The sequence below is a fragment of the Tachyglossus aculeatus genome, chromosome 5 (genome assembly GCF_015852505.1).
Source record: "Tachyglossus aculeatus isolate mTacAcu1 chromosome 5, mTacAcu1.pri, whole genome shotgun sequence".
In the NCBI taxonomy this organism is placed as follows: Eukaryota; Metazoa; Chordata; class Mammalia; order Monotremata; family Tachyglossidae; genus Tachyglossus; species Tachyglossus aculeatus.
In genome coordinates this window covers 87,429,641-87,453,525 of record NC_052070.1, presented here as the reverse complement: position 1 = coordinate 87,453,525, position 23,885 = coordinate 87,429,641, and the positions used below count along the sequence as shown (strand labels likewise).

General features: G+C 55.6%; 2 protein-coding genes across 7 annotated transcripts in view; both read right to left on the bottom strand.

The window, feature by feature from the left end:
* Positions 1 to 356: 356 nt before the first annotated feature.
* Positions 357 to 15,811, bottom strand: PDLIM2 (PDZ and LIM domain 2). 3 transcript variants are annotated; one of them, XM_038746705.1, is made up of 10 exons: positions 15,752 to 15,811; positions 13,364 to 13,458; positions 12,745 to 12,896; positions 9,352 to 9,421; positions 8,944 to 9,095; positions 8,433 to 8,511; positions 4,067 to 4,161; positions 1,689 to 1,834; positions 1,285 to 1,402; positions 357 to 1,002 (listed from the first exon to the last, which is right to left on the bottom strand). In XM_038746705.1, exons 2-10 carry the CDS (start codon positions 13,454 to 13,456, stop codon positions 825 to 827), a joined length of 1,083 nt encoding a protein of 360 aa, XP_038602633.1. In that variant the 5' UTR covers positions 13,457 to 13,458; positions 15,752 to 15,811; the 3' UTR covers positions 357 to 824. The 3 variants fall into 3 exon arrangements, with proteins under 3 accessions (XP_038602633.1, XP_038602635.1, XP_038602634.1); XM_038746707.1 differs by lacking the exon at positions 15,752 to 15,811 and adding an exon at positions 13,715 to 14,136; XM_038746706.1 differs by lacking the exon at positions 15,752 to 15,811 and adding an exon at positions 13,570 to 13,654.
* Positions 15,812 to 20,070: 4,259 nt separating this feature from the next.
* The window catches only part of SORBS3 (sorbin and SH3 domain containing 3), a 30,667-nt gene continuing 26,852 nt past the window's right edge, over positions 20,071 to 23,885 (bottom strand). For all 4 annotated transcript variants that reach the window (XM_038746983.1, XM_038746982.1, XM_038746979.1 and 1 more), the window contains exon 21: positions 20,071 to 20,973. In XM_038746983.1, coding sequence (XP_038602911.1) covers positions 20,912 to 20,973 — 62 coding nt within the window. In that variant the 3' untranslated portion in view covers positions 20,071 to 20,911. The remainder of the gene's footprint in view (positions 20,974 to 23,885) is intronic.

Genomic DNA, 23,885 nt, shown 5'->3' with positions numbered 1-23,885 from the left:
TGAGTCTCTGCCCCTCTGTCTACACCTGCTTCTGTTCTCATTCCACCTTGCATCTGACCAGGTGTCCCGTGGGGGAAAAGGATTGCGTCCGACCCGCTTACCACCTCTCTTACCCCAGGGCTTAGTATAGTGCCTGCCACGTAGTAAGCGCTTAACAAAAACCACAGTGCTGATTAACATTATCATCGAGATCATTCGAACGTAATACGGTAACAGCGGCAAACGTTATCTCTCTGAAGACTGCTTTTCTCCCCTGCTATCAGAGCCTGAGCCCTCACGCACAGGGGAGAGTGAGGGTAAGTGCGGGTATATATATATTACCATCTGTTTTATTTGTACATAGATATACATATTTATATATATTTATATATAGTTCACGGAAGCTTTACACAGTGGCTTTAAAGCAAGACCTTTTCACCTGGCATCGTCCCCCGTCCTTTCCTCTGAAAGATGTGTCCTCCCTCTGTCCCTTGCTCCCGCCCCCCTCTGCTGCCCACCCCGTACCCGGCGCGTGCCTTACAATAGCTAAATGAGGAGCCCCACTCAGCTCCAGGCTCAGTGCCCGCATCACTTCTTCGCCCGGTGCCCGCCTCGCTCGCCAGGGGAGACCCGCTGCCTTCGAGCAGCCCACCTGCAAGGCCGGCCCTCTTTCCCCACCCCTGAGACAAGGCCCTGCTGGGCTGAGGGTTGTGTGGGACGGCAGGGATGGGGCAAGGACGGGTACCAAACTCAGGTTCCCAGCCTTGACACAGCGCTCAGGAACACCCAGGTCGCCTGGCGGAAGGCAGGGCAGGCTGGTCAGGGCAGGGACTGGCTGAGGCCCTTCAGGAGCGGGCACTGAGGGTGGGCGGGCCCGGGTAGCGCAGGCGGGCGTGCTTCTCGCAGAAGAGTTCATCGCCCACCCAGAAGTGCCCGCGCATCTTCAGGTTGAGGCCGCAGTCGGTGCAGACATAACAGCCCGGGTGACGGTAGCGTCCCTCCTGGATCCGCACCGCCTGGTTCCTAAAAGGGGCAGTGACATCACCCAGGGGGATGGAAGGAGCCAGAAGGGCAGACCCACCAGCCCACCCACCCACGGTCAGCAGGGTGGGAGACGCCAGGGGAGAGGAGCCCCGGCCACTGAGGGGGGCCGGGGTCTTCCCATTGATCTACAAAACCAGGATTCCCCCTCCTCCAGAGGCAGTAGGGCCAATTCCTAAGAGGAAAGCCCCCCGCCCCGCCAACCTTTGGCCAATTCGGTGCCCACCTTGCCCCGGGAGCCCCAGCCCCTTCCCCCTCACTCACATGATGCCACTGTGGCACTTCTCACAGACGTGCAGCTTTGGGGGTGGAGTCAGGGCAGTCCCGGCCAGGCGGGGGGCCGCTGGGCTCAGTGAGCTGGGCAGGAAGACCGTCGTGCCATCTGCCCGAGAAATATTCATTTATTCGTTCATATGTATTGAGCGCTTACTGTGCGCAGAGCACCGTACTAAGCGACAGTATAACAATAAGCGGACACAATATAACAATAAAGGGACACTTCCCTGCCCAAAATGAGCTTACAGTCTAGAGGGGGAGGTAGACATTAATATAAATAAATTGCAGATATGTACAGAAGTGCTTTCAAATAGGGATCAACCCAGATCTTAGATGGCAGGGGGCTTGTTGGGGCCCAATTCCCCTCCCCTCCCGACCTGCTCTCCCTTTACCTCTCTCCCCAGCTTCCAGGGCCTCCTGGAGCATCAGGAAGGAGCTGGACTGGCGAGGGGCGGCCTGCCCCTCTCGCTTCTCCTGCATCATCTTGAAGACCTCGGAATCCTCCTCAAGAAGCTGGCCTCCTCCTTCCGGGTCCCTGCTGTTGGAAGCCGAGATCCAGGAAGGGGAAGGGAGGGTGGGGGAGACTCCCTGCTGGGGTAACAGGTGAGGGTGGGCTCTTCAAATTGGAGGCTTAAGGGGTTCAGAGGGATCAGGGCTCAGATCTCCAAAGAGCCCGAGCTTTGTGGATCAAGTGAGACCAGCTGGCTGCCCCAGCTCTCTGGGTTCTGTCTTCCCGGCTCTAGACTGTAAGCTTGTTGTGGGCAGGGAATGTCACTGTTTATTGTTGTATTGTACTTTCCCAAGCACTTAGTACAGTGCTCTGGACACAGTAAGCGCTCAATAAATAATAATGATCATAATGATGATGGCATTTATTAAGCGCTTACTATGTGCAAAACACTGTTCTAAGCGCTGGGGAGGTTACAATAATAATAATAATAATGGTATTTGTTAAGTGCTTACTATGTGCAAAGCACTGTTCTAAGCGCTGGGGGGATACAAGGTGATCAGGTTGTCCCACAGGGGGCTTACAGCCTTTATCCCCACTTTACAGATGAGGCCCAGAGAAGTGACTTGCCCAAAGTCACACAGCTGACAATTGGCGGAGCCGGGATTTGAACCCATAACCCCTGACTCCAAAGCCGGGGATCTTTCCACTGAGCCACGCTGCTCCTCTGAATGAATGAATTAAAAATAATACTAATAATTATGGTGCTCGTTAAGCACTTACTACGTGCCAGGCACTGTACTAAGTGAAGGCGCAGGTACAAGATGATCAGGTTGGACACAATCCCTGTCCCACATGGGGCTCACAGTCTTAATCCCGATTTTACAGATGAGGTAACCGAGGCCCAGCAAAGTTAAGTGACTTGCCCGAAGTCACACAGCAGACAAGTAGTGGAGCTGGGATTAAAAGTCAAGTCCTTCTGATTCCCAGGGCCGCGCTCTATCCAGCGAGCAACTCTGGTTGTGTCTCCAGCCTCTAAGATGGTGCCACAAGGAAGGCAAACTGGGGGTTTTTTTCTCATTAGGGGAGGGCAGCGATGGGGGTGGGAGGCGCAGTGGTATGGAGTTTAAGGGGGGGAACCTCAAGAATCATTCATTCTTTCAATCGTATTTATTAAGCGCCTACTGTGTGCAGAGCACTGTATTAAGCGCTTGGGAAGTACGTCGGCAACATGTAGAGACGGTCCCTACCCAACAACGGGCTCACACTCTAGAAGGGGGAGACAGACAACAAAACATGTGGACAGGTGTCAAGTCGTCAGAACAAATAGAATGAAAGCTAAATGCACATCATTAACAAAATAAATAGAATAGTAAATATGTACAAGTAAAATAAATAGAAGTAAAAGAATCATCATCATCATCAACATTATCAATCGTATTTATTGAGCGCTTACTGTGTGCAGAGCACTGTACTAAGCGCTTGGGAAGTACAAGTTGGCAACATATAGAGACAGTCCCTACCCAACAGTGGGCTCACAGTCTAAAAGGGGGAATCACCAAGATGGGTGCAGGAGGATAGGCCCAGAAACGCCTAACCCTCTTCCCAGAAGACCAGAGAGGAAGGAGTCAGCTGCTGTTGTCCCTCCCAAATGTTTAGAACAGTGCCATGCACCGCAAAGGCGCTCAATAAATGCCCCTGATTGCTAGAAGAATGGTGTCTCTGTGCGTGTACGCTCATGTGTGCGTGTGAAGGACTCTCTGGGATTCAGAGAGATTCGACTCCAGCTTGTACTTCCCAAGCGCTTAGTACAGTGCTCTGCACACAGTAAGTGCTCAATAAATACGACTGAATGAATCATCATCATCAATCGTATTTATTGAGCGCTTACTGTGTGCAGAGCACTGTACTAAGCGCTTGGGAAGTACAAATTGGCAACATATAGAGACAGTCCCTACCCAACAGTGGGCTCACAGTCTAAAAGGGGGAGACAGAGAACAAAACCAAACATACTAACAAAATAAAATAAATAGAATAGATATGTACAAATAAAATAAATAAATAAATAAATAGAGTAAAAAATATGTACAAGCATATATATATATATATATATATATATATATATATACAGGTGCTGTGGGGAAGGGAAGGAGGTAAGATGGGGGGGATGGAGAGGGGCACGAGGGGGAGAGGAAGGAAGGGGCTCAGTCTGGGAAGGCCTCCTGGAGGAGGTAATGAATGAATGAATGAATGAATGAATGACCCCCTCCCCGGCTACATCCCACCCGGCTCTGCCTGCCGGCTCCTCAGCCCCAATCCTACCTCTGTCGGGGACTGGAGGAGAAGGAATTCCTGGGTCTGGCAGGCGCAGGAGGCAGAACTCGCACAGCGGAGTCACCAGCTCGGCCGAGCCCAGCCTGAGGAAAGAGTCATTTGACTTGATGGCGAGGGAGGCAACCTTGATTTAACGCGGTTAAATCAAGGCTCGACACCCGCTCCCACGCCGACCCAAGGGTCTGGAAGGAGCCGAATAATAATAATAATAATGGCATTTGTTAAGCACTTTCTATGTGCCAAGCACTATTCTAAGCGCTGGGGTAGATACAAGGTAATCAGGTTGTCCCACATGGGGCTCACAATCTTAATCCCCATTTCACAGATGAGGTAACTGAGGCAAAGAGAAGTTAAGTGACCTGCCCAAAGTCACACAGCTGACAAGCGGCAGAGCTGAGATTAGAACCCATGGCCTCTGGCTCCCAAGCCCGCACTCTTTCCACTGAGCCACACTGCTTCTCTAACAAAGAAGCCCCTCCACTGGGCATCTCTGGGGGTGTGCCGTGCTCACTGACTCTCGGGCAGGGGTGCAAATCGTCTAGCAAGAGTCAGGACTGGAATCACCGAGCTTCTGGGCACTTGCCAGGGCTTAGTGGGCACCTGGGCCAGAACGCATCTCTTCTGGTCCCCTAGTCTTCTCACTTAATAATAATAATAATAATAATAATAATGGTATTTGTTAAGTACATACTATGTGCCAGGCACTGTACTAAGAGCTGGGGTGAATACAAGCAAATCAGGTTGGACTCAGTCCCTGTCCCACGTGGGGCTCACAGTCTCAATCCCCATTCTACAGATGAGGTAACTGAGGCACAGAGAAGCGAAGTGACTTCCCCAAGGTCACACAGCAGGCAAGTGGTGGAGCTAGGATTAGAACCCGTGACCTTCTAACTCCCGAGCCCGTGCTCTCAATGATGGAATTTGTTAAGAGCTTGCTATACGTCACGCACTGTTCTAAGCGCTGGGGTAGGTATAGCGTGGAGAAGTAGCGTGGCTCAGCGGAAAGAGCGCGGGCTTTGGAGTCAGACGTTATGGGTTCAAATCCCGGCTCCGCCAGTTGTCAGCTGTGTGACTTTGGGCAAGTCACTTCACTTCTCTGGGCCTCAGTTACCTCGTCTGTAAAATGGGATTAAGACTGTGAGCCCCCTGTGGGACAACCTGATCATCTTGTAACCTCCCCAGCGCTTGGAAAAGTGCTTTGCACATAGTAAGCGCTTAATGCCATCGTTATTATTATCATACAAGCTTATCAGATTGGACACAGTCCCTGTCCCACATGGGGCTCACAGTCTTAATCAACACTCATTTTTTGGGGAAGCTGATCGACTCATATGACTTCAGCCATGGCCTGTTATGTGGAGCAGCCCAAATCTACCTTTTTTAGCCTCGACTTAGCCCCTGGTCTCCAATCCAGTATCTCCCCTTGCCCCCGAAACACTTCCACCTGGATGGCCGGCCGGCAACTCAAACGCAACATGTCCAAAACTCAACCCATCTTTCCCCCTCAGTCCCCCCCTCCTCCCAACTCTCCCATCTCCAGCTATGACACACCAACCCGAAGCCCGAGACCTTAGTGACGCTCCCTGCCAGCGTCCAGCTCTCACCTCCAATCAACTGCTAAATCCTGCCGATTCATCCTCCAAACCATTTCCCGGATCCACCCCTTCCTTCTCCACCCAAATGGCCATTACCCTGGTTCAAGCGCTTGTCATCTCCCGGTTTGACTACTGCATCAGCCGGCTCGCTGACCTCCCCGCTTCTAGCCTCTCCCCACTCAATCCACATTCCACGCTGCGGCCTGGATCATCTCCTGAAACACTATTCAGCACATACATCTCTGGAAGCACAGAATCCTTCAGTGCTCGCCCATCTCTCTTGGCACCAAAAAAAACCCAAAAAACAACCTCCTTCCACCGGCTTCAATAGTCTTACCCACCTGTGACTCTTCACTCACGTTGCCTCCGGAGCCTGAAACTCCCTCCCCGCCCCAATCCGCCAAACCTCAGCCCAGCCCTCCTTCAAAGTCCTCCTCAAATCTCCCCTCCTCCAGCAAACACCCTTCAGTGAATTCCCACCAGCCTAGTCAGGGCAGGCCAAATGCCAACCCTTTAGCTCAGAGATTTATTCAGAGCCAGCTTCAGGACTTGAAAACGTGGGCATATTCCAGTGCATTTTCTATTATTCATTCTGATTCTAATAATTTAAAGTACTTTCGTGTCTGCCTTGCCTGCTGAGTAAAAGCTTTCAGGTTTTTGCACCTGTTGCATCCCTCGAACGCACCCCGCAAGTGCTCAATAAATACATTTACCACGACAACTGTGGGCACTAATAGCCCTCGCCTCCCCACCCCCAGCACTTAAGTCAGGTCCAGGATTGCCAGGGTTTCTTAGACTGCCCTGGGGAACCCACCCTGACCAAGGCAGACTGGAAGAGGTGGTTCCACAGGTCTCCCCTCACCCTACTGGGGACCTGTTCCTATTGGAACAGGAAAACACAGGGATGTCTTGGGAACCCCCTTGGCCCCTTCACTCGTCATCTTTGAGGTCTGGCTATCCTCCTTGCCTCTAGCCTCAAAGCTGCTCTACATAGCTCTGGAAATGCTTTGTGCAAACCATGTACCAAGGACACCATGGAGACTGACTCACTCTCTTTCTCTCTCTCTGCCCCCCTTTCATTTTCCTACCTCCTGTTACCCAGCCCTTGCCTCTCTTTATTATAATAATAATAATAATAGCATTTATTAAGTGCTTATTATGTGCAAAGCACTGTTGTAAGCGCTGGGTAGGTTACAAGGTGACCAGGTTGGCCCTCGGGGGGCTCACAGTCTTAATCCCCATTTTACAGATGAGGTAACTGAAGCACAGAGAAGTGAAGTGACTTGCCCAAAGTCACACAGCTGACAATTGGCAGAGCCGGGGTTTGGACCCATGACCTCTGACTCCAAAGCCCCTGCTCTTTCCACTGAGCCACGCTGTTTCTCTTTCTCAAACCCACTTCCCTCTGTGTCCAACCACCACATCTGCCCCTGGTTGAGCTTGCCTCATCACTCCAGGGCCTCCACCACAATCTTTAGCTGTAGCTAGATTTAAGACACATAAATGTGTATTACTATGTATCTATCTATACATACATATAGATATGTGTGTGCATTGTAGTGGCAGAGTCCTATCAACAAGGGTGTGGCCTCCACTGGGCCCTGAGGACACCTGCCCCACCGGCAGGGTCCCCATGGATGGAGGTGGGTTCAGGGGATGGGTGAGTTGGACTTTGACTTCTAGAGAAGCCTCCTCATCTTTCTCTTCCCTCTATAGCTTCTCTGGAGGCTGCAGGCCTGAGCCCCGGGAGGGTGTCCCCAAATAGCGGGGAGCAGTGGGAGACCGATAATCCCGGGGTTCTGGTCCCCAGAGGCCCTCCCAGCCCCGCTGCCGTGAGGGTGCAAGAGTGGCGAGGGGGACAGGGACCCAAACTACAATGGATTCCAGCCTCTTGCTCCCTCCAAGTCTGTGTGGAGCCAAGCTTCGGGCCCCAGGCCACCCCCGGGGGCTCAGGAGCTCAGCAGCTGGACACTGTCTGCCTCACCCCATGGCTGCCTTCACCCCCACAGCTGGGGCCGATCCCCCTCCACCATCCTCCCCCTCCACTCCCCCCAGCAAGCCCAGCACAGCAGCAGCAGCAGACAAGAAGGGTCAGGTCTGGGCCAGGGGCAGGCGGAGGGGGCGGGAGTGGGGGAGGGCCCTATTGATTCAGAACCACAGCCCCGTCTGTTCTGTGGTGGGGGGGGGTGGGGGTGGCATGCCTGTGGCCACCCAGGCTACGGAAGCAGGAGAGACACCCCCTGAGGGAGCTGGGTTGGCGTGGGGAGAGCAGGCTCGAAGACGATGGAGGAGAAGGGAGGAGGGAGGCGGGCGGGGAGGGGGTGCATGGCTTGCAATGGGGGAGGAATTTATCAAGAAATGCAGCGCAAGCCAAGAGGGAAGCATCCAACAACAGCAGCTAAACTATTCAGCTCCTGGCCCAAGAGAAACAGGAGCGGGGCGGGGGGTGGCGGGGGCATCCAGGGCTGGGAAGCAGGGGAGGGGAGTCGGGCTCAGGGGGCGGCAAGACAGGGTGGGCCTAGCCTGGCCCTGCTGGAAAGGAGTGGCCCAAGCCCCCGGGGTGCCCACGGGACCCAACGGGAAGCCGTTGCTGGGAGACGGAAGGCAGGAGGAGGCAGGTGCCAGCTGGCCCCGGGGACTCTCCCACCTCTGGGAGCCAGGCCGATGTCTCCTTCGCTCCTCGGCAGCGGGGCCAAGGGGCTTGGGGAAGCAGAGTTCTACTTCTCTCCCACCCCAGTATGGCTCCCTGGTGCGCTCACCTGTCTGGGGCCAGGGCGGCCCCCAAGGGACGGATGGTCGGCGTAGATGACGGCGGGGGAATGCGTCAGGCTCTGGAAGCTGCAATGGGGAAATGAGTCCATTGGGGCCTAGAGACAAACTCCTGCCCGAGATGAAACCGGGGCAGCGGGAGGGCAGATGGGGGTGGGAGGAAGGCTAAGGAGGGAGAGAGGAAAGAAGGATAAGGGAGAGCAAAGAAGGAAGGACAAAGAGGGAGAGGGGAAAGAAGGATAAGGGGGAGCAAAAAAGGAAGGACAAAGGGGAGAGAGGAATTAAGGATAAGCAGGGAGAGGGAAAAGGAGGATAAGGGGAGAGAGGGGAAAGAAGGATAAGGGGGAGCAAAGAAGAAAGGATAAGGGGGAGAAGGGAAAGAAGAAGGGTAAGGGGGACCAGGGAAGGAAGGGTAAGGGGGAGGAAGGAAAGATGAGAGAACAGGGAATGGAGGAGATAGGAGAGTGGGGCCTAGGCAGTCCCACCTCCACAAGTTCTCACCTCCGACTGCTCACCACCCCCTCGCCTGGAAAGTTTGGGGGGCTGGAAGGGGGCGGGGTGAAGGGGCTGCAGGCCCTGGGGCTAAGGGATGCTGGGCTGGAATACGATGACCGCAGGGAAGCCTGACTGTCTGTTCGAGTCCTCGTCGAGCCCTGGTGGGGAGGAGGGTGGGAGGTGAGCCAAATCATCCACGTTGCCGCCTCTACCCCTCTTCCCTGGCACTCGAGGCCAGCCTCCCTGGCATTCATTCCTTCATTCAATCATATTTATTGAGAGCTTACCGTGTGCAAAGCACTTGGGAGAGTACAACATAATAACAAACGGACACATTCCCTGCCCACAGAGAGCTCCCGGTCTAGAGCATCAGGAGCCCAGGAGTGCCCCCGTGGGCAGGAAGAGAGGTCTTACCTGAAAACGGGAAGCCTGCAAGTCCAGCACTCTCTCACCATTTGTCTGACCTGGAGAGGATGACCGGGTCCTGGGGGAGGGAAGGAAGGGCAAAGATGGAGCAGAGGGCGGAGGAGGGGAGAGGAAGAGAGAGAGAGGGGCAAGGGAGGGTGCTCCAAGTGAGATACGAATTGTGCCCCCTGCCCCAAAATATTTCCCTTTAGCTGGGATCTGGGCTGGCCCAAATCCTGGAAATCATTAAGGGGCCAAGATCCAGACCCAGGGGTCGGGAGGGCTTGGAAGGGTCTGGGGGATGGACACGGAGGAGGAGGAAAGGGGAGGTCCCCCTTCTCACATTCCTACATGTCTGGTCATCCTACAGGGAGGTCAGCAAGAAGCTCCCAAAGCCAGCAGCCAAGGCAGCCTTCCCACCCCGGGAGTGGAGTCAGATAGAAGGGGGCCCTCCTAGGCCCAGCCTTGTCCCCGGTGACGACACCTCATCCCTGGCCCTTCTTCCCCTGACTCCTAACACTTCTCAGTGCTGCTGAACTATACAGAAGTACCCGGGGCCGTGGGCAGAGGGGTCTGCCCCATCTCTGGGACGGCGGGCAGAGAAAGCAGGAGGGAAACTCGGAGATTCCTGCCAGCCTTGACCTGAGGCCCTGGGAGTTAGGTGGAGTTGGCAAGGATGAAGGAAGGAGGAACTGGAGTTGAGCATGACAGCAACTGACCCCCACCCCCACCCCGGCTTGCTGTCTCCTGTGGATCTTGGTCCCATTCCCAGATGCCATGAGACCTCCCCACCCTCTTCCAGAACCGCTCCTGTAAACACTCAGGGCCCGGAATGGCATGAGCCCGTGCTGGGGCTCAGAAAAGGCGGGCGGCAGAGGGAGGGGTGGCGGCTGCCATGCCCGGGCCCGGAAGTGGGACGGTTGTCCTGGTCGTCGCTCTAGGCCTCAGCCTGGAGCCGGGACTGCTGAGGGCAGCAAAGAACGTGACCTCGAGGGGAAGCTGCCCGGGAGGCCAACTGCCAAGAGGCAGACGGCGAGGTGGGGTGAGGGGTGATGTAAATATGGAAAGTGAGGGAGAGGGTTTCCATAAGGGGCCGCGGGGGCCGGGGTGGGAGTTGGGTGTGATAGTAAGGGGTAGTAGAGGGAAGAGGGTGGATAATTGGGGATGGGGATGGATAAAGTTGTGGGGAGTAATAATAATGTAAGCTCGTTTCCCCCCCCCCAGCGCTTAGAACAGTGCTTTGCACATAGTAAGCGCTTAGTAAATGCCATCATTATTATTGTGGGCAGGGAATGAGTCAGTTGTCTTGGGCTCTCTGAAGCACTTAGTACAGTGCTCTGCATATAGTAAGTGCTCAATAAACACCACTGATTGATAGCATCGGTACATGCTAAGTACTTACTATCGAGCTCTCTTTTCCCGGGCTCCTTCTTCAACGTTGCCTGTACATTTTTTTAATGGCATTTATTACGCGCTTACTATGTGCAAAGCACTGTTCTAAGCGCTGGGGAGGTTACAAGGTGATCAGGTTGTCCCATGGGGGGCTCACAGTCTTGATCCCCATTTGACAGATGAGGTAACTGGGGCACAGAGAAGTTAAGTGACTTGCCCAAAGTCACACAGCTGACAACTGCGGAGCCGGGATTTGAACCCATGACCTCCGACTCCAAAGCCCGGGCTCTTTCCACTGAGCCACGCTGCTTCTCTGGGTCTCTACCCTTTGAGCACTTGGTAGTTATTCACCCCCATACTCAGGCCCACTATGCACTTATGTAGATAGCCGTAATTTATTTATTTATATTAAGAGCTGTCTCCCTCTCTAGACAGAAAGCTGTTTGTGGGCAGGGACCGTGACTAGCAACTCTGTTGCACTCTCCTAAGCACTTAGTACAGTGCTTTTGCACATAGTAAGCACTCAATAAATACCATCGATTAATTGATTGATATCTGCCAAACACTGTCCTACACGCTGGAGTAGATACAAGATAATCAGATTGACACTGCACTTGTCCCAAGCAGGGCAAACACGATTGAATCCTGGAGAAGCAGCGTGGCTCAGTGGAAAGAGCCCGGGCTTTGGAGTCAGAGGTCATGGGTTCAAATCCTGGCTCCGCCAATTGTCAGCTGTGTGACTTTGGGCAAGTCACTTCACTTCTCCGGGGCCTCAGTTCCCTCATCTGTAAAATAGGGATGAAGCCTGTGAGCCCCCCGTGGGACAACCTGATCACCTTGTGCCTCCCCCAGCGCTTAGAACAGTGCTTTGCACATAGTAAGCGCTTAATAAATGCCATTATCATTAGTATTATTATTGAATCCCCATTTTACAGTTGAGAAAACTGAAGCACGGAAAAGTTAAGTCACCGCCCAAGGGCACACAGCAGGCAGGTGATGGAGGCAAGATTATAAACCAGGCCCATGCTCTTTCCACTAGGCAATGTTGCTTCCAGCATAAGTGGGGGATGAGGGCTAGTGTGGGCAACGCAAGTGCCAGAGGGTGGATGTGGATAACAGGTTGGCAGAGTTGAAAGCAGAAGGTGACACCTCTGACTCAGAGCGGAGGCCTCACCCAGGAGGACCTTCACTAGCTGGGGCCAGCTCTACATTCCATGCCTCTGTGTCACCTGTTGTCCCCACCCCAGGGGACCACCTGGTCCCCAGAACCCTTGCCCTCTGGCTGAGGGATGCCCCAGGGAAGCACGGAGGCGTCTAGGGAAAGGAAAAGCGGAGAAAGCGAGAGATGGAGGAGCAGAGGGAGAAGAGGAGGGACACTTCTTCCCATTTATCTCAAACCCCAAGTACCCTTCCCTGGTTTTAAACTGGGGCTATTGACCCTCCCATCCCCAGGGCCTCTGCAGAGTTGCACCCCTCATCCCTGAGAAGCCCTCGGGGCGTCCCCCAGGTGTCAACACTCAGTGCCCACGCCCTGCACACTCCTGGGAACCAGTCAAACCTGGGCTGCAGGTGCCTCGTGCCAATCCAGGCTGCCCTGCCCCACGCTGCACACCCCATCAGCTCCCAGCCCAGGGCCGCCCATTCCCAGCTCAACACACAGACCCTTCCGCCGCCAATCACACACACCCCGCAAAGAGGCATCCAGCTTCCCTCACACCCGCTCCCCGGCCCCAACGTCTCCCTGCCAAAGTGCCCATGCCCATCTGGAGGACACAGAAAGCCACACCAGCTACCGCTCCAATGAACCAGCGGGCTGACAATTCCTGGGCAAAAGGGAGACACACTGGGTTGCAGGGAAGAGGTGTCCAGGGTGCCGAGGCTGGATGGACCCTGCTCCTCCGGCCTAGTGAATGTCCTTGGTCTCTCCCCTGGAGACAGCCTGACCAATACTGGCCCTGAGTCCCGAAGGTGCCAGCGGACTGACCCATAGAACCCGGGCAGATTTTCTACCTGTCCAGTCGCAGCCGCAGAGGTGAGGGGCTCTGACGGATCTTCTTCTGGGCCTCAGCCTGGAGCATGGTGTCCGTATTCTCCCCATTGATGGCCACAATGATGTCCCCGGTTCGGAGGTCAGCAGCGGCAGCCTTGCCCTGCTCGGTTACCTGGGAGACAGCCGGGCCGGTCAAGGTTACCCTGGGGGTGGGGGGCCTAGAGTCTCGGTTCTGACCTCCCCTCTACCCCCTCCCTGGCGGGGCAGCCTTATTGTTATATTGTACTCTCCCAAGGGCTTAGTACAGTGCTCTGCACACAGTGAGCACTCAATGAATGATTGAATGAATTAATTAATGAATCCCCCATCACACAAACACACACATACACACGCACACTCGCTCACCCACCCTCCAACTCTTCTGAGTCTTCCGTCAGACTCCCCCAAGATGGGAAGGAGTGATGAGAAGTCACTCCATCAATGGGGGGGAAGGAGGAGAGCAAACCTCACTGGTCAGCCTTTCCCTTCCACCTCACCGGCCCAGAAGAAGCAGCCCCTAGCAACCGTGCCCAGAGTCGTGCCCCCCAAAAGGGCCGATGGGCCCTGTTCCCCACTTGGCCCGGGGCACCCCGCTATTACCTTGGACACCGTAATAGGGGTGTGGAAATCTCTGCCCCCCGTGATCCGGAAGCCCCAGGGGGCCGGCCCCAGCACCTCCACCATCAGCTCCATGCCTGTGTCGGGGTGGGGGGGAGAAGGGAGAGAGCAGTTGGGGTGCGGAGAGATGACGGCCTGAGGGCCCGCAAGAAACAGCAGGCTATGGGCAGAGGAAGTGAGTAACCTACCGCCAAGAGATGGTTTCACTTCCTCCACAGGAGGTGGGGCCCAGAGGTGACTTCAAGTTTCCTCTCCTGGTCCCCGGGGGAGAGGGGGTCACGTGAGATCAGCCCGAGGGGTGGGGACCCAAGAGCTCAGGAGCTCCCCACTCACCCGCCTTGGCCGGGAAGGTTTAGTTCAGCCAGCTCCTGTCTTCCCGTCCCTTGTCCCCTCGCCACAAGCTGTAAGGTGGGAGGGGAAGGGCCGGGCGCCCAGAAAACCCAAACCTGGGCAGCCGAAAGGGTGAACAGCCCCCGGGGTGGGTGGGAGCTAGGTAGGAGGCTGGCATGGCTGGGGCGCGCAAGCCTCCCTGGGTCCAGATATCCCACGAGGCCCTCAGCCCCATGCCAGAGCAGGGAGGGGCACGGCCTCGACTGGTTGACAGTTGGCTGACAGAGGACTGGGGCCTGGCCCCAGTAAACCCGTCCTCCTCCCTGCGCCCCTGAAAGTCAGCAAACGGCCATTCACTCGGGGTCCCGTGCTCGAGGTTGGCAGTGCCAATTGCCAGGGAGCACTGCCTCCTCCTCTTCCCCCACTCCGGGGGAAGGAAGTGGCTCCAAGCGTTCTGCCCCTGGAGGATTTCCTCTGCCCCCCTCCACCCTCCTCCCCACCCAGGCAACCAGCGCTGGTAGGAAGCAGCTTGGCCAGCCTGGGGCCCCACCCTGCAGAGCAGCCCCCCCATAACCAGCCCCTTTCCTGTCCCTGGAGCCCCACCCCGCAGAGCCTCCCCCTTCTCCCCCCAGCCCCCAGCCCTAGTCCCGGGCACGGCAGCCCTTCTGCCTGCAGCACTGAGTGTGCACAACACTACCAGCTGCAAGCACTAACCACCACTGCACGCCCCTGCCCGGTTCCTGCCCACCCCACCGGGAAGGGATTCCCCCCGACCCCCCCAAACTCCCTCTCACTCACTCTCCCAGGGCCCAGGGCGAAGTCCTTGAGTGCCGCCCACCCTGTGCCCCTGCCCCCTGCCCCCGGACGACCCCCGTCCAGCCGGGCGGCTCCGGCCAGAGTCTCCCCGGGAGGAGCGCAGCCCTTCGGACTTTGAGCGGCCGCGCTGGACTGGGCGCCAAGGGGGCGGGCACAGCGGGGGACCCCGGGGGGCACCGGAGGCGGGGCAGGCGGAGGGGCATCCCCGGGGGCCAGAATAGCTGTCCGAAGAGCGATGGGGGGCGGGGGGGGGGAGCCCAGGGGGCAGAGGGGGGAGAGTCAGGGGAGATGGGGGGATCCCCGGGGGACAGGGGGCGGGGGGGGGGAGTGTCAGAGGGGCAGACAGGAGAGAGTCTGGGGGGCAGGGGGGGGAATGTCAGGGGGACAGAGGGGGAGAGCCAGGGGTGCAGGGGGGATCCCCGGGGGGGCAGAGGGGGGAGTGTCAGGGGGCAGGGGGGAATGTCAGGGGGACAGAGAGGGGGAGCAGGGAGGATCCCCGGGGGGCAAAGAGGGGAGCCCCAGGGGGCAGGGGGGAGAGTGTCAGAGGGCAGAGAGGGGAGAGCCAGGGAGCAGAGGGGGGAATCCCCGGGGGGCAGAGGGGGGAGCCCAGGGGGCAGGGGGGGAAATGTCAGGGGGGCAGAGAGGGGAGAGCCAGGGATGCAGGGGGGATCCCCGGGGGACAGAGGGGGGAGGGGCGGGGGGGGGAATGTCAGGGGGACAGAGAGGGGAGAGCCAGGGGAGCAGGGAGGATCCCCAGGGGGCAAAGAGGGGATCCCCGGGGGGCAGGGGGGAGAGTGTCAGGGGGCAGAGAGGGGAGAGCCGGGGGGGGGGGGAAATGTCAGGGGGGCAGAAAGGGGAGAGCCAGGGGTGCAGGGGGGATCCCCGGGGGGGCGTGTCAGGGGGCAGGGGGCGGGGGGGGAATGTCAGGGGGACAGAGGGGAGAGAGCCAGGGGTGCAGGGGGGGATCCCCGGGGGGCAGAGGGGGGAGTGTCAGGGGGCAGGGGGGAATGTCAGGGGGACAGAGAGGGGAGAGCCAGGGATGCAGGGGCGGGGGAAATCCCCGGGGGGCAGAGGGGAAGCCCCGGCGGGGACAGAGTAGTCCAGGAGAGGGAAAGGGAGAGCTCCAGGGGAGCGCCGGGGGGCCAGAGGAAGAGCCCCGGGGGGCGAAGGGGCAAGCCTCCGGGGGGCGGAGAAAGGGGCAGCCCCGGGGCTCGGGGCTCTTACCTGGCTCCGCCGCTCACCTGGGCCGGACCGACCCACCGGCCCGGGAACCCGGGGAGGACTGGGAGGAGGGGACGGGGAGGACTGGGAGGAGGCTCCGGGGCTGCTGCTGCTGCCACTGCCACTGCCGCCACTGCTGCCACTGCTGCCAACGCTGCCAACGCTGCCACTGCCACCGCCCCGGCTCTGGGGAGGAAGAGCCCGCCCGGGGCTCGGGGAGCTGCTTATGCCCATGTGATCCCGAGGCCGCCCGGACCGGGAAACACCGCCCCCTCCTCTTTCTCCTCCTCCTCCTCCTCCTCCTCCTCCTCCTCCTCCTCCTCCATGCCGCCGTCCCTCGGGCCCGCAGTCCCGTCCTGCCCCCAGACACCCCAGGAGAAGGGTAGGAGAGTGCCCACCTTCGCAGCCCTCTGCCCCCCGGGGTGGCCCTTCCCCACCAGCTGCACCCCCGCCCCACCCTGGAGCCCGTTGTTGGGTCGGGACCGTCTCTCTGTGTCGCCAACTTGGACTTCCCAAGCGCTTAGTCCAGCGCTCTGCACACAGTAAGTGCTCAATACATACGATTGAACGAATGAATGGAGACAGATTGCCAACTTGAGGGGTGCTGACATCTGCCCCTCGAGGGTTTGAGCCTAGGCGGGTGATGGAGCCCCAGAGCCAGCCTGTCTTTCCTCCTCTTCCACCCTCTGTCTCTGGGGACCCCCCCACCCCCCCTTGGGTGATGGCAAGCACTACCAATCCCAAAGGGGGCACGAGAATGGGGCCAGCCAGCGCCATGCACACTCCAGGCCCCACCCTCGCATTCCTCCCTCCTCTACTCCCCCCTTGGCACCAGCCAACTTTTGGATCCGGGGACCCCTCACCCAGGGCTCGCCCCGCTTCCCCGGGCAGGGTAGACCGCATCAGAGTCAGCCTACAGGGGTCTGTAGCGAAGGTCGTTTCATTTTGTTTTTTTAATGGCATTTATTAAGCGCTTACTATGTGCAAAGCACTGTTCTAAGTGCTGGGAAGGTTACAAGGTGATCAGGTTGTCCCACGGGGGGCTCACGGTCTTAATTCCCATTTTACAGATGAGGTAACTGAGGCACAGAGAAGTTAAGTGACTTGCCCAAAGTCACACAGGGTCTGGGCATCCATCTGGGCAAGCGGGTCCTCGACCAAAGTCCGACCCACAGCTCTAGTAGGCACCCAAAGGCCCCGTTTCTGGAGAAGGCGCTTCCCCGCCTCCAGCACCCCATCATCCTCCGGACCCCACCTCCAGCACCCCGTCATCCCAGACCCCACCTCCAGCACCCCACCACCACCCTATCCAGGTCATCTTCCTGATTTCTATCTGGCCGAAGGCCGTGGAAGGGGAAAGGGCCCCATTGGAATCTGCAAGGCCCCTCTCCGATCCTCTGTGCTGCCCCAAACCGGAGGTAATCAATCAAAATCAGTGGCATTTATTTACTCTTTCCTTAGGCAGAATACTCTACTAATCACTCGGGAGAGTACGATACAGTACATTTGTAAGTGCTTAACAAATCCCATTAAAAATCAGACAGGGAGGAGACGAATCAGGAGCGCTTCTCCCTGCAGTGTTAAACTGACCCAATAGGAGAGAAGGATTAAAGAGGACGTTGAGGGGCTAAATTGTGTGGAAGAAGTAGAACTTGGCCAACTTGAAAGTGAGGAAATTAAGTTATGGGGCAGGGAGAACAGGACAGGGGGAGAGCTGAGAGCTCATGCTGGAGACATTGAACAGACAGACGGCACAGGGAGGATTCAGAGACGATCCCTGGAGGCTCACAGTCCAGCAGCCTGGACTCTGAGGGACTGAGGCTTCTGCCTCAGCTATATGCTTCTTCCTGTGCATTTAGCTATAATTCTATTTATTCTGATGGTTTTGACACCCATCTACATGTTTTGTTTTGTTGTCTGTCTCCCCTTTCTAGACCGTGAGCCCATTGTTGGGTAGGGACCGTCTCTATACGTTGCCGACTTGTACTTCCCAAGTGCTTAGTACATTGCTCTGCACACAGTAAGCGCTCAATAAATACGACTGAATGAATTTGGCAAGACTATTCCCTGCCTGTGATGAGGCCTCAGCCTTTGGCCACTTCTAGCCCTGCCTCCCGGGCTATTCTTCCCATGTCCAGCACAGGACCACAGACCTGCTGAGGGTCACTTTAGGGCAAATTATGGCAACCGCCTTAGGAGGAGGACCAGATTGAACGGGTTTCAGCAGAGGAGAGTGCATTGTTGCTACCCAGGGCCACATGTTTTGTTTCGTTGTCTGTCTCCCCCTTCCAGACCGTGAGCCCGTTGTTGGGTAGGGGCCGTCTCTATACGTTGCCAACTTGTACTTCCCAAACGCTTAGTACAGTGCTCTGCACACAGTAAGCGCTCAATAAATACGATTGAATGAATGAATGAATGAATGAATGAATGAAAGTAAAGGCTCCCCGTCTTGTAAGGGCAATTGCCTTGATCCCTCCCCCAAGGCCCGTGCAAGAAGACTTGGTAAAGCAGGAGTGAGATAAGCAGCAAAAAGCAGTAATGATAAGAAGCTGCGAGCCCTAGTTGACAGAGCATGGCCCTGGGAGTCGGAAGGATCCGGGTTCTAATCTCAGCTCCGCCACTTGTCTGTTGTGTGACTTTGGGCAAGTCCCTTTGCTTCCCTGTGCCTCAGTTCCTTCATCTGTAAAACGGCGATCACATTGTGAACCTCATGTGGGACGGGAACTGTGTCCATCCCGATTAGCTTGTATCTACCCCAGTGCTTAGTACGGTGCCTGGCACATAATAAGCAGTTAACAAATACCATCCTTTTAAAAAACAAATGAGTTTGGGGCCCAGCAGGGAAGCGGGGTGTGCTTGTGTACGTGATTACACAATCTGTAGGCCCCAAATGGGACTCGAGAGACCATGGCCCACATGCAGGTGCTGGGACTGCTGAACTTGGACCTTGGACCTCCAGGTCCTGTCAAACCTCTCCCCGGAGCCCTGTGTCACCCCACCAGGGGATTCCCACCACACCAACAACCTCATTCACCTCACCCCTCCCAAGTGCTTCCATCTTGGCATTACTTCCTCCTAAAATCAATCAGTGGTATTTACTGAGCGCTTACTGTGTGTGGAACACTGCACTAAGTGTTTGGGAGAGTACAACAGAGTTGGCAGATACGTTCCTTGCCCTCAAGGAGCTTACACTCTAGAGGGGGAGTTAAAGCTGGGAAGTCCCAGGAGATAGAGGAAACCATGCTCTAGACTGTGAGCAGGTTGTGGGCAGGAATGCGTCTGTTGTTATACTGTACTCTCACAAGCGCTTAGTATAGTGCTTTGCACACAGTAATTGCTCAATAAATATGATTGAATGAATGAATTCTCCCAATTCCCAGTCTCCAGCTTCCCGGTACCGCTGCCACCAATAGCACTAGGATCTCAGAACTCTGGTTTTTGTATGTAAGCCCACTGAGGGCAGAGGACGTGTCTACCAACTCTGTTATACTGCACTCTCCCAAGCGCTTAGTACAGTCCTCTGCATGCAGTAAGCCCTCAATAAATAGCACTGATTGATTCCTTTCAGAATTAAAGTGACCCAGACCCCCTCGGCTCATTCCTGCTAACACAGGTACCCTGTGCATCTCTGGTTTCAGCTGCTGACTTTCTTTCTCGGCTCCTCGTTGGCACCTCCCGAGGCCTGCTCCACCTCAGGGTCCTTCCGGATTCTGGAGCCCCCCAGCAGGGACACTCCCGGGCACGTGGGTGTCAGAGAGGGCAGAGGGGAATACCCACCGAAAGCCAAGAGAGAGAGAGGGGGGCAGCTAGGACTGAAATGGACCACCAACCCTCCACACCGGCCCCAGAAGAGGCCCAAGCCCAATCTGGCCTCCTGCGATGGGCAGGTGGAGTGTGTGTCTGCCGGGCCCGGGGAGGGGTGTCTTCAGCCATCCTCTACCTAAGAAGCATTCACCCACCACCCAGTCTTCTAAACCCTATTTCTCACAGAAGAGTCGGCATGGAAAATAGGCCCTCAGAAACACATCAGTGGCCAAAGAGACTAACTACTGGCCCGAGAAATGGTGTGCTGGGCCAGCAGGCCGTGAGGGAGTTGATAAGTCTCCATCCCACCACCTTCGACGTGAACCCTGGGGGCTGAGATGGCTTCCCTCTCCCTCTCCCTGCCCCACGGCGGCCGGCTGGCCACGCCACTCCCCACTTTGGCTTTTCCCCATCCACCTCTGGACCGTGGGAAGTGTCGGTGGAAAGAAACCGCCCTCTCTCCTTTCCCCGTACCCCGGCGTGGCCCGACCCATCCACAGAGAGCTCAGAGGCAGGGGGGAGACCATTTCCATTTTATTACACTCTCTTGGAGGGGGACTGGAGGAAAAGGGCAGCTAATGGCTCCCAAAGTTACAGGACCAGGAGTACCTGACCTAGGAAGGGCCCCTTACCTGCAGTCCATTAGTTCGGGAGAGTAGGAACCAGAGGCCGGGGAACGCTAGGCAGCCTCTGGTCCGGGCCAGGAATACATCCCCACCCATCACGGCTGTATTTATTGAGCGCTTACTAAGTGCAGAGCACCGTACTAAGTGCTTGGGGGAGCACGATACAACAGAATTAGCAGACGCGTTCCCTGCCCATAATGAGTTTGCAGTCTAGAGGGGAAGTAGAGGGAAAGTCGGGGGGGGACCGGGGAAGGCTGAGAGATGATGGGGAGGGGGCTCAAGGAGGCATTTGGTCCGTATTAGGCTGAGAAACCGGTCGTGCTAAGAGGAAACCCCATGGGGTAAAGCTAGGGGAGCTGGTTCCGATTAAAGAGTAGATGCCGCAGCAGGAGGAGGCTGAAATGTGGTCTCAATCAGGGCTGGGAGCTGGTGCCTGTTAGCGGAGAGACCCACACCGGGGAGAGGGGGTGTGCCCACGCCGGAGGAATCTCTCTTCCCTGGGACTCGGACGGGGAGAGACCCGAGAGGGGCCTCGGCCCAATCCGCCCAGGGGGGCAGCACAGCGGGGCGGTGCAGGGACGGGAGGGAAAAAGTGCGGTTTCAGAGAGGGGCTTCCAGAGAGCCGGAGGAGAGGACGGCCCGTCCCCGGACTGCATTGCTCCGCCACCCGCCCCTCCCCACCAGAGATTCCGGGCAGGGAACTTGGCTCACTCCAGACTGCCTTAGTGACGGGTCACACCGGGGCAACATAGTTTCCAGGGAAAGTCCCGAACTTCTGAGTCCTCCTGGAGACACCTGGGGAGAGGAAAGACGGAAAGTTCAGTGTTTTGCCAACTTTTTCATTCATTCATTCATTCAATCGTATTTTATTGAGCGCTTACTGTGTGCAGGGCACTGTACTAAGCGCTTGGGAAGTACAAGTTGGCAACATATAGAGACGGTCATCATCAATCATCATCAATCGTATTTATTGAGCGCTTACTGTGTGCAGAGCACTGTACTAAGCGCTTGGGAAGTACAAGTTGGCAACATATAGAGACAGTCCCTACCCAACAGTGGGCTCACGGTCTAGAAGGGGGAGACAGAGAACAAAACAAAACATATTAACAAAATAAAATAAATAGAATATGTACAAATAAAATAGAGTAATAAATACATACAGACATATATACGTACATACAGGTGCTGCTAAATGGCTCCTTGTAGACTGTGAGCCCGTTATTGAGTAGGGACCTTCTCTATATGTTGCTGACTTGTACTACCCAAGCGCTTAGTACAGTGCTCTGCACGCAGTAAGCGCTCAATAAATACGATGGACTGAATGAATGAATGAATGAATGAGTGAATGAGAGAGGGGAGGGGAACGGTGCTCTCCAGCCCCTTTCAAGAGCCCCCTCCTCCCAGACTGAACCTCCTCCTTCCTCTCCCCCTCCTCCCCAGCCCCCCGTCTTACCTCCTTCCCCTCCCCACAGCACCTGTATATAAGTATATATGTTTGTATGCATTTATTACTCTATTTATTTTATTTGTACATATTTATTCTATTTATTTTATTTTGTTAAGATGTTTCGTTTGGTTGTCTGTCTCCCCCTTCCAGACTGTGAGCCCGCTGTTGGGTAGGGGCCGTCGCTCGATGTTGCCCACTTGGACTTTCCAAGCGCTTAGTCCAGTGCTCTGCACATAGTAAGCGCTCAATAAATACGATTGATGGTGATGATGATGATAATAAGTACGATTGAGTGAATGAATGAATGAATGAATGAATGAATGAATGAATGAATGAATGAACGAACAGCGACCCCTGGGGGCAGGAACGAGAACTGGAGGTAGATTCCCCTTCCCCTCTCGCTCCACCAGCTTTGCCACCTGCACCTCCCTCCTGCCCCCTGGTGGCAAAATCGGAGAACGGCACAGCGACACCGCCCCGCCCACAATAATAAAATAATAATAATAATAATGGCATTTATTAAGCGCTTACTATGTGCAAATCACTGTCCTAAGCGCTGGGGAGGTTACAAGCAGCGTGGCTCAGTGGAAAGAGCCCGGGCTCTGGAGTCGGAGGTCATGGGTTCAAATCCCCACTCCGCCAATTGTCAGCCGTGTGACTTTGGGCGAGTCACTTCACTTCTCTGGGCCTCAGTTACCTCATCTGGAAAATGGGGATTAAGACTGTGAGCCCCACGTGGGACAACCTGATCACCTTGTAAACTCCCCAGCGCTTAGAACAGTGCTTTGCACATAGTAAGCGATTAATAAATGCCATCATTATTATTATTATTACTGCATCAGCCTCCTCTCTGATCTCCCATCCTCCTGTCTCTATACTTCACGCTGCTGCCCGGATCATCTCTGTGCAGAAACGCACTGGGCATGTTACTCCCCTCCTTAAAAATCTCCAGTGGCTACCAGCCAACCTACGCATCAAGCAAAAACTCCTCACTCTCGGCTTCAAGGCTGTCCATCATCTCGCCACCTCCTACCTCACCTCCCTTCTCTCCTTCTCCAGCCCAGCCCGCACCCTCCGCTCCTCTGCTGCTAACCTCCTCACCGGGCCTCGTTCACGCCTGTCCCGTCAACCCCCGGCCCACATCCTCCCCCTGGCCTAGAATGCCCTCCCTCCGCACATCCGCCAAGCTAGCTCTCTTCCTCCCTTCAAATCCCTACTGAGAGCTCACCTCCTCCAGGAGGCCTTCCCAGACTGAGCCCCCTTTTTCCTCTCCTCCTCCCCATCCCCCCGCCCTACCTCCTTCCCCTCCCCATAGCACCTGTATATGTTTGTACAGATTTATTACTCTAATTATTTTAGTTGTACATATTTACTATTCTATTTATTTTGTTAATGATGTAACCTCCCCAGCACTTAGAACAGTGCTTTGCACATAGTAAGCACTTAATAAATACCATCATTATTATTATTATTATTACTACAAGGCGATCAGGTTGTCCCACGGGGGGCTCACAGTCTTAATCCCCATTTTACAGATGAGGGAACTGAGGCCCAGAGAAGTGAAGTGACTTGCCCAAAGTCAAACAGCTGACAATTGGCAGAGCCGGGATTTGAACCCACCCAATTTACCAATGTGTAGAGAACTAAAATAAGTCCTCAGAGCTCTACACCGTCTTTTTCTCTCAGGCAGAACACATCGGCCTGTCCTCACAGAATACTTAGACATAGAGGGAAGGGACCGGTAAGATCACCCCACTTTACAGGTGGGGAGACAGTCACAGAGAGAAAAGTGATTTGCTTAATTTGATAATAATGATTACAATAATGATGGCATTTGTTAAGCGCTTGCACCGTTCTAAGCACTGGGGGGGATACAAGGCGATCAGGTTGTCCCACATGGGGCTCACAGTCTTAATCCCCGTTTTACAGATGAGATAACTGAGGCTCAGAGAAGTTAAGTGACTTGCCCAAGGTCATACAGCAGACATGTGGCGGAACCGGGATTAGAACCCATGACCTCTGATTCCCAAGCCCGGGCTCTTTCCACTGAGCCACGCTGCTTCTCTAGTGACAGAGTTGGAAATAAATACCCTCACCTGCCTGCTCGCTGCCCTGTCTTTCCCCAACTGTCTGCACCACAGCCGGTAATAATAACAATAATAATGGCATTTGTTAAGCGCTTACTATGTGCAAAGCACTGTTCTAAGCGCTGGGTAATCAATTATCTCATGTAGAAGAGCAGGTTGGTCAAATATCCAGG

Excerpts from the sequence above, each read along its gene's own strand:
- PDLIM2 (XM_038746705.1), bottom strand. The coding sequence starts at position 13,456 with ATGGAGCTGATGGTGGAGGTGCTGGGGCCGGCCCCCTGGGGCTTCCGG. Across the intron at positions 9,096-9,351 it reads TGCAGGCTTCCCGTTTTCAG|GGCTCGACGAGGACTCGAAC; the intron begins GTAAGACCTCTC and ends CCTCCCCACCAG. Across the intron at positions 1,403-1,688 it reads CCTGGAAGCTGGGGAGAGAG|ATGGCACGACGGTCTTCCTG; the intron begins GTAAAGGGAGAG and ends TTTCTCGGGCAG.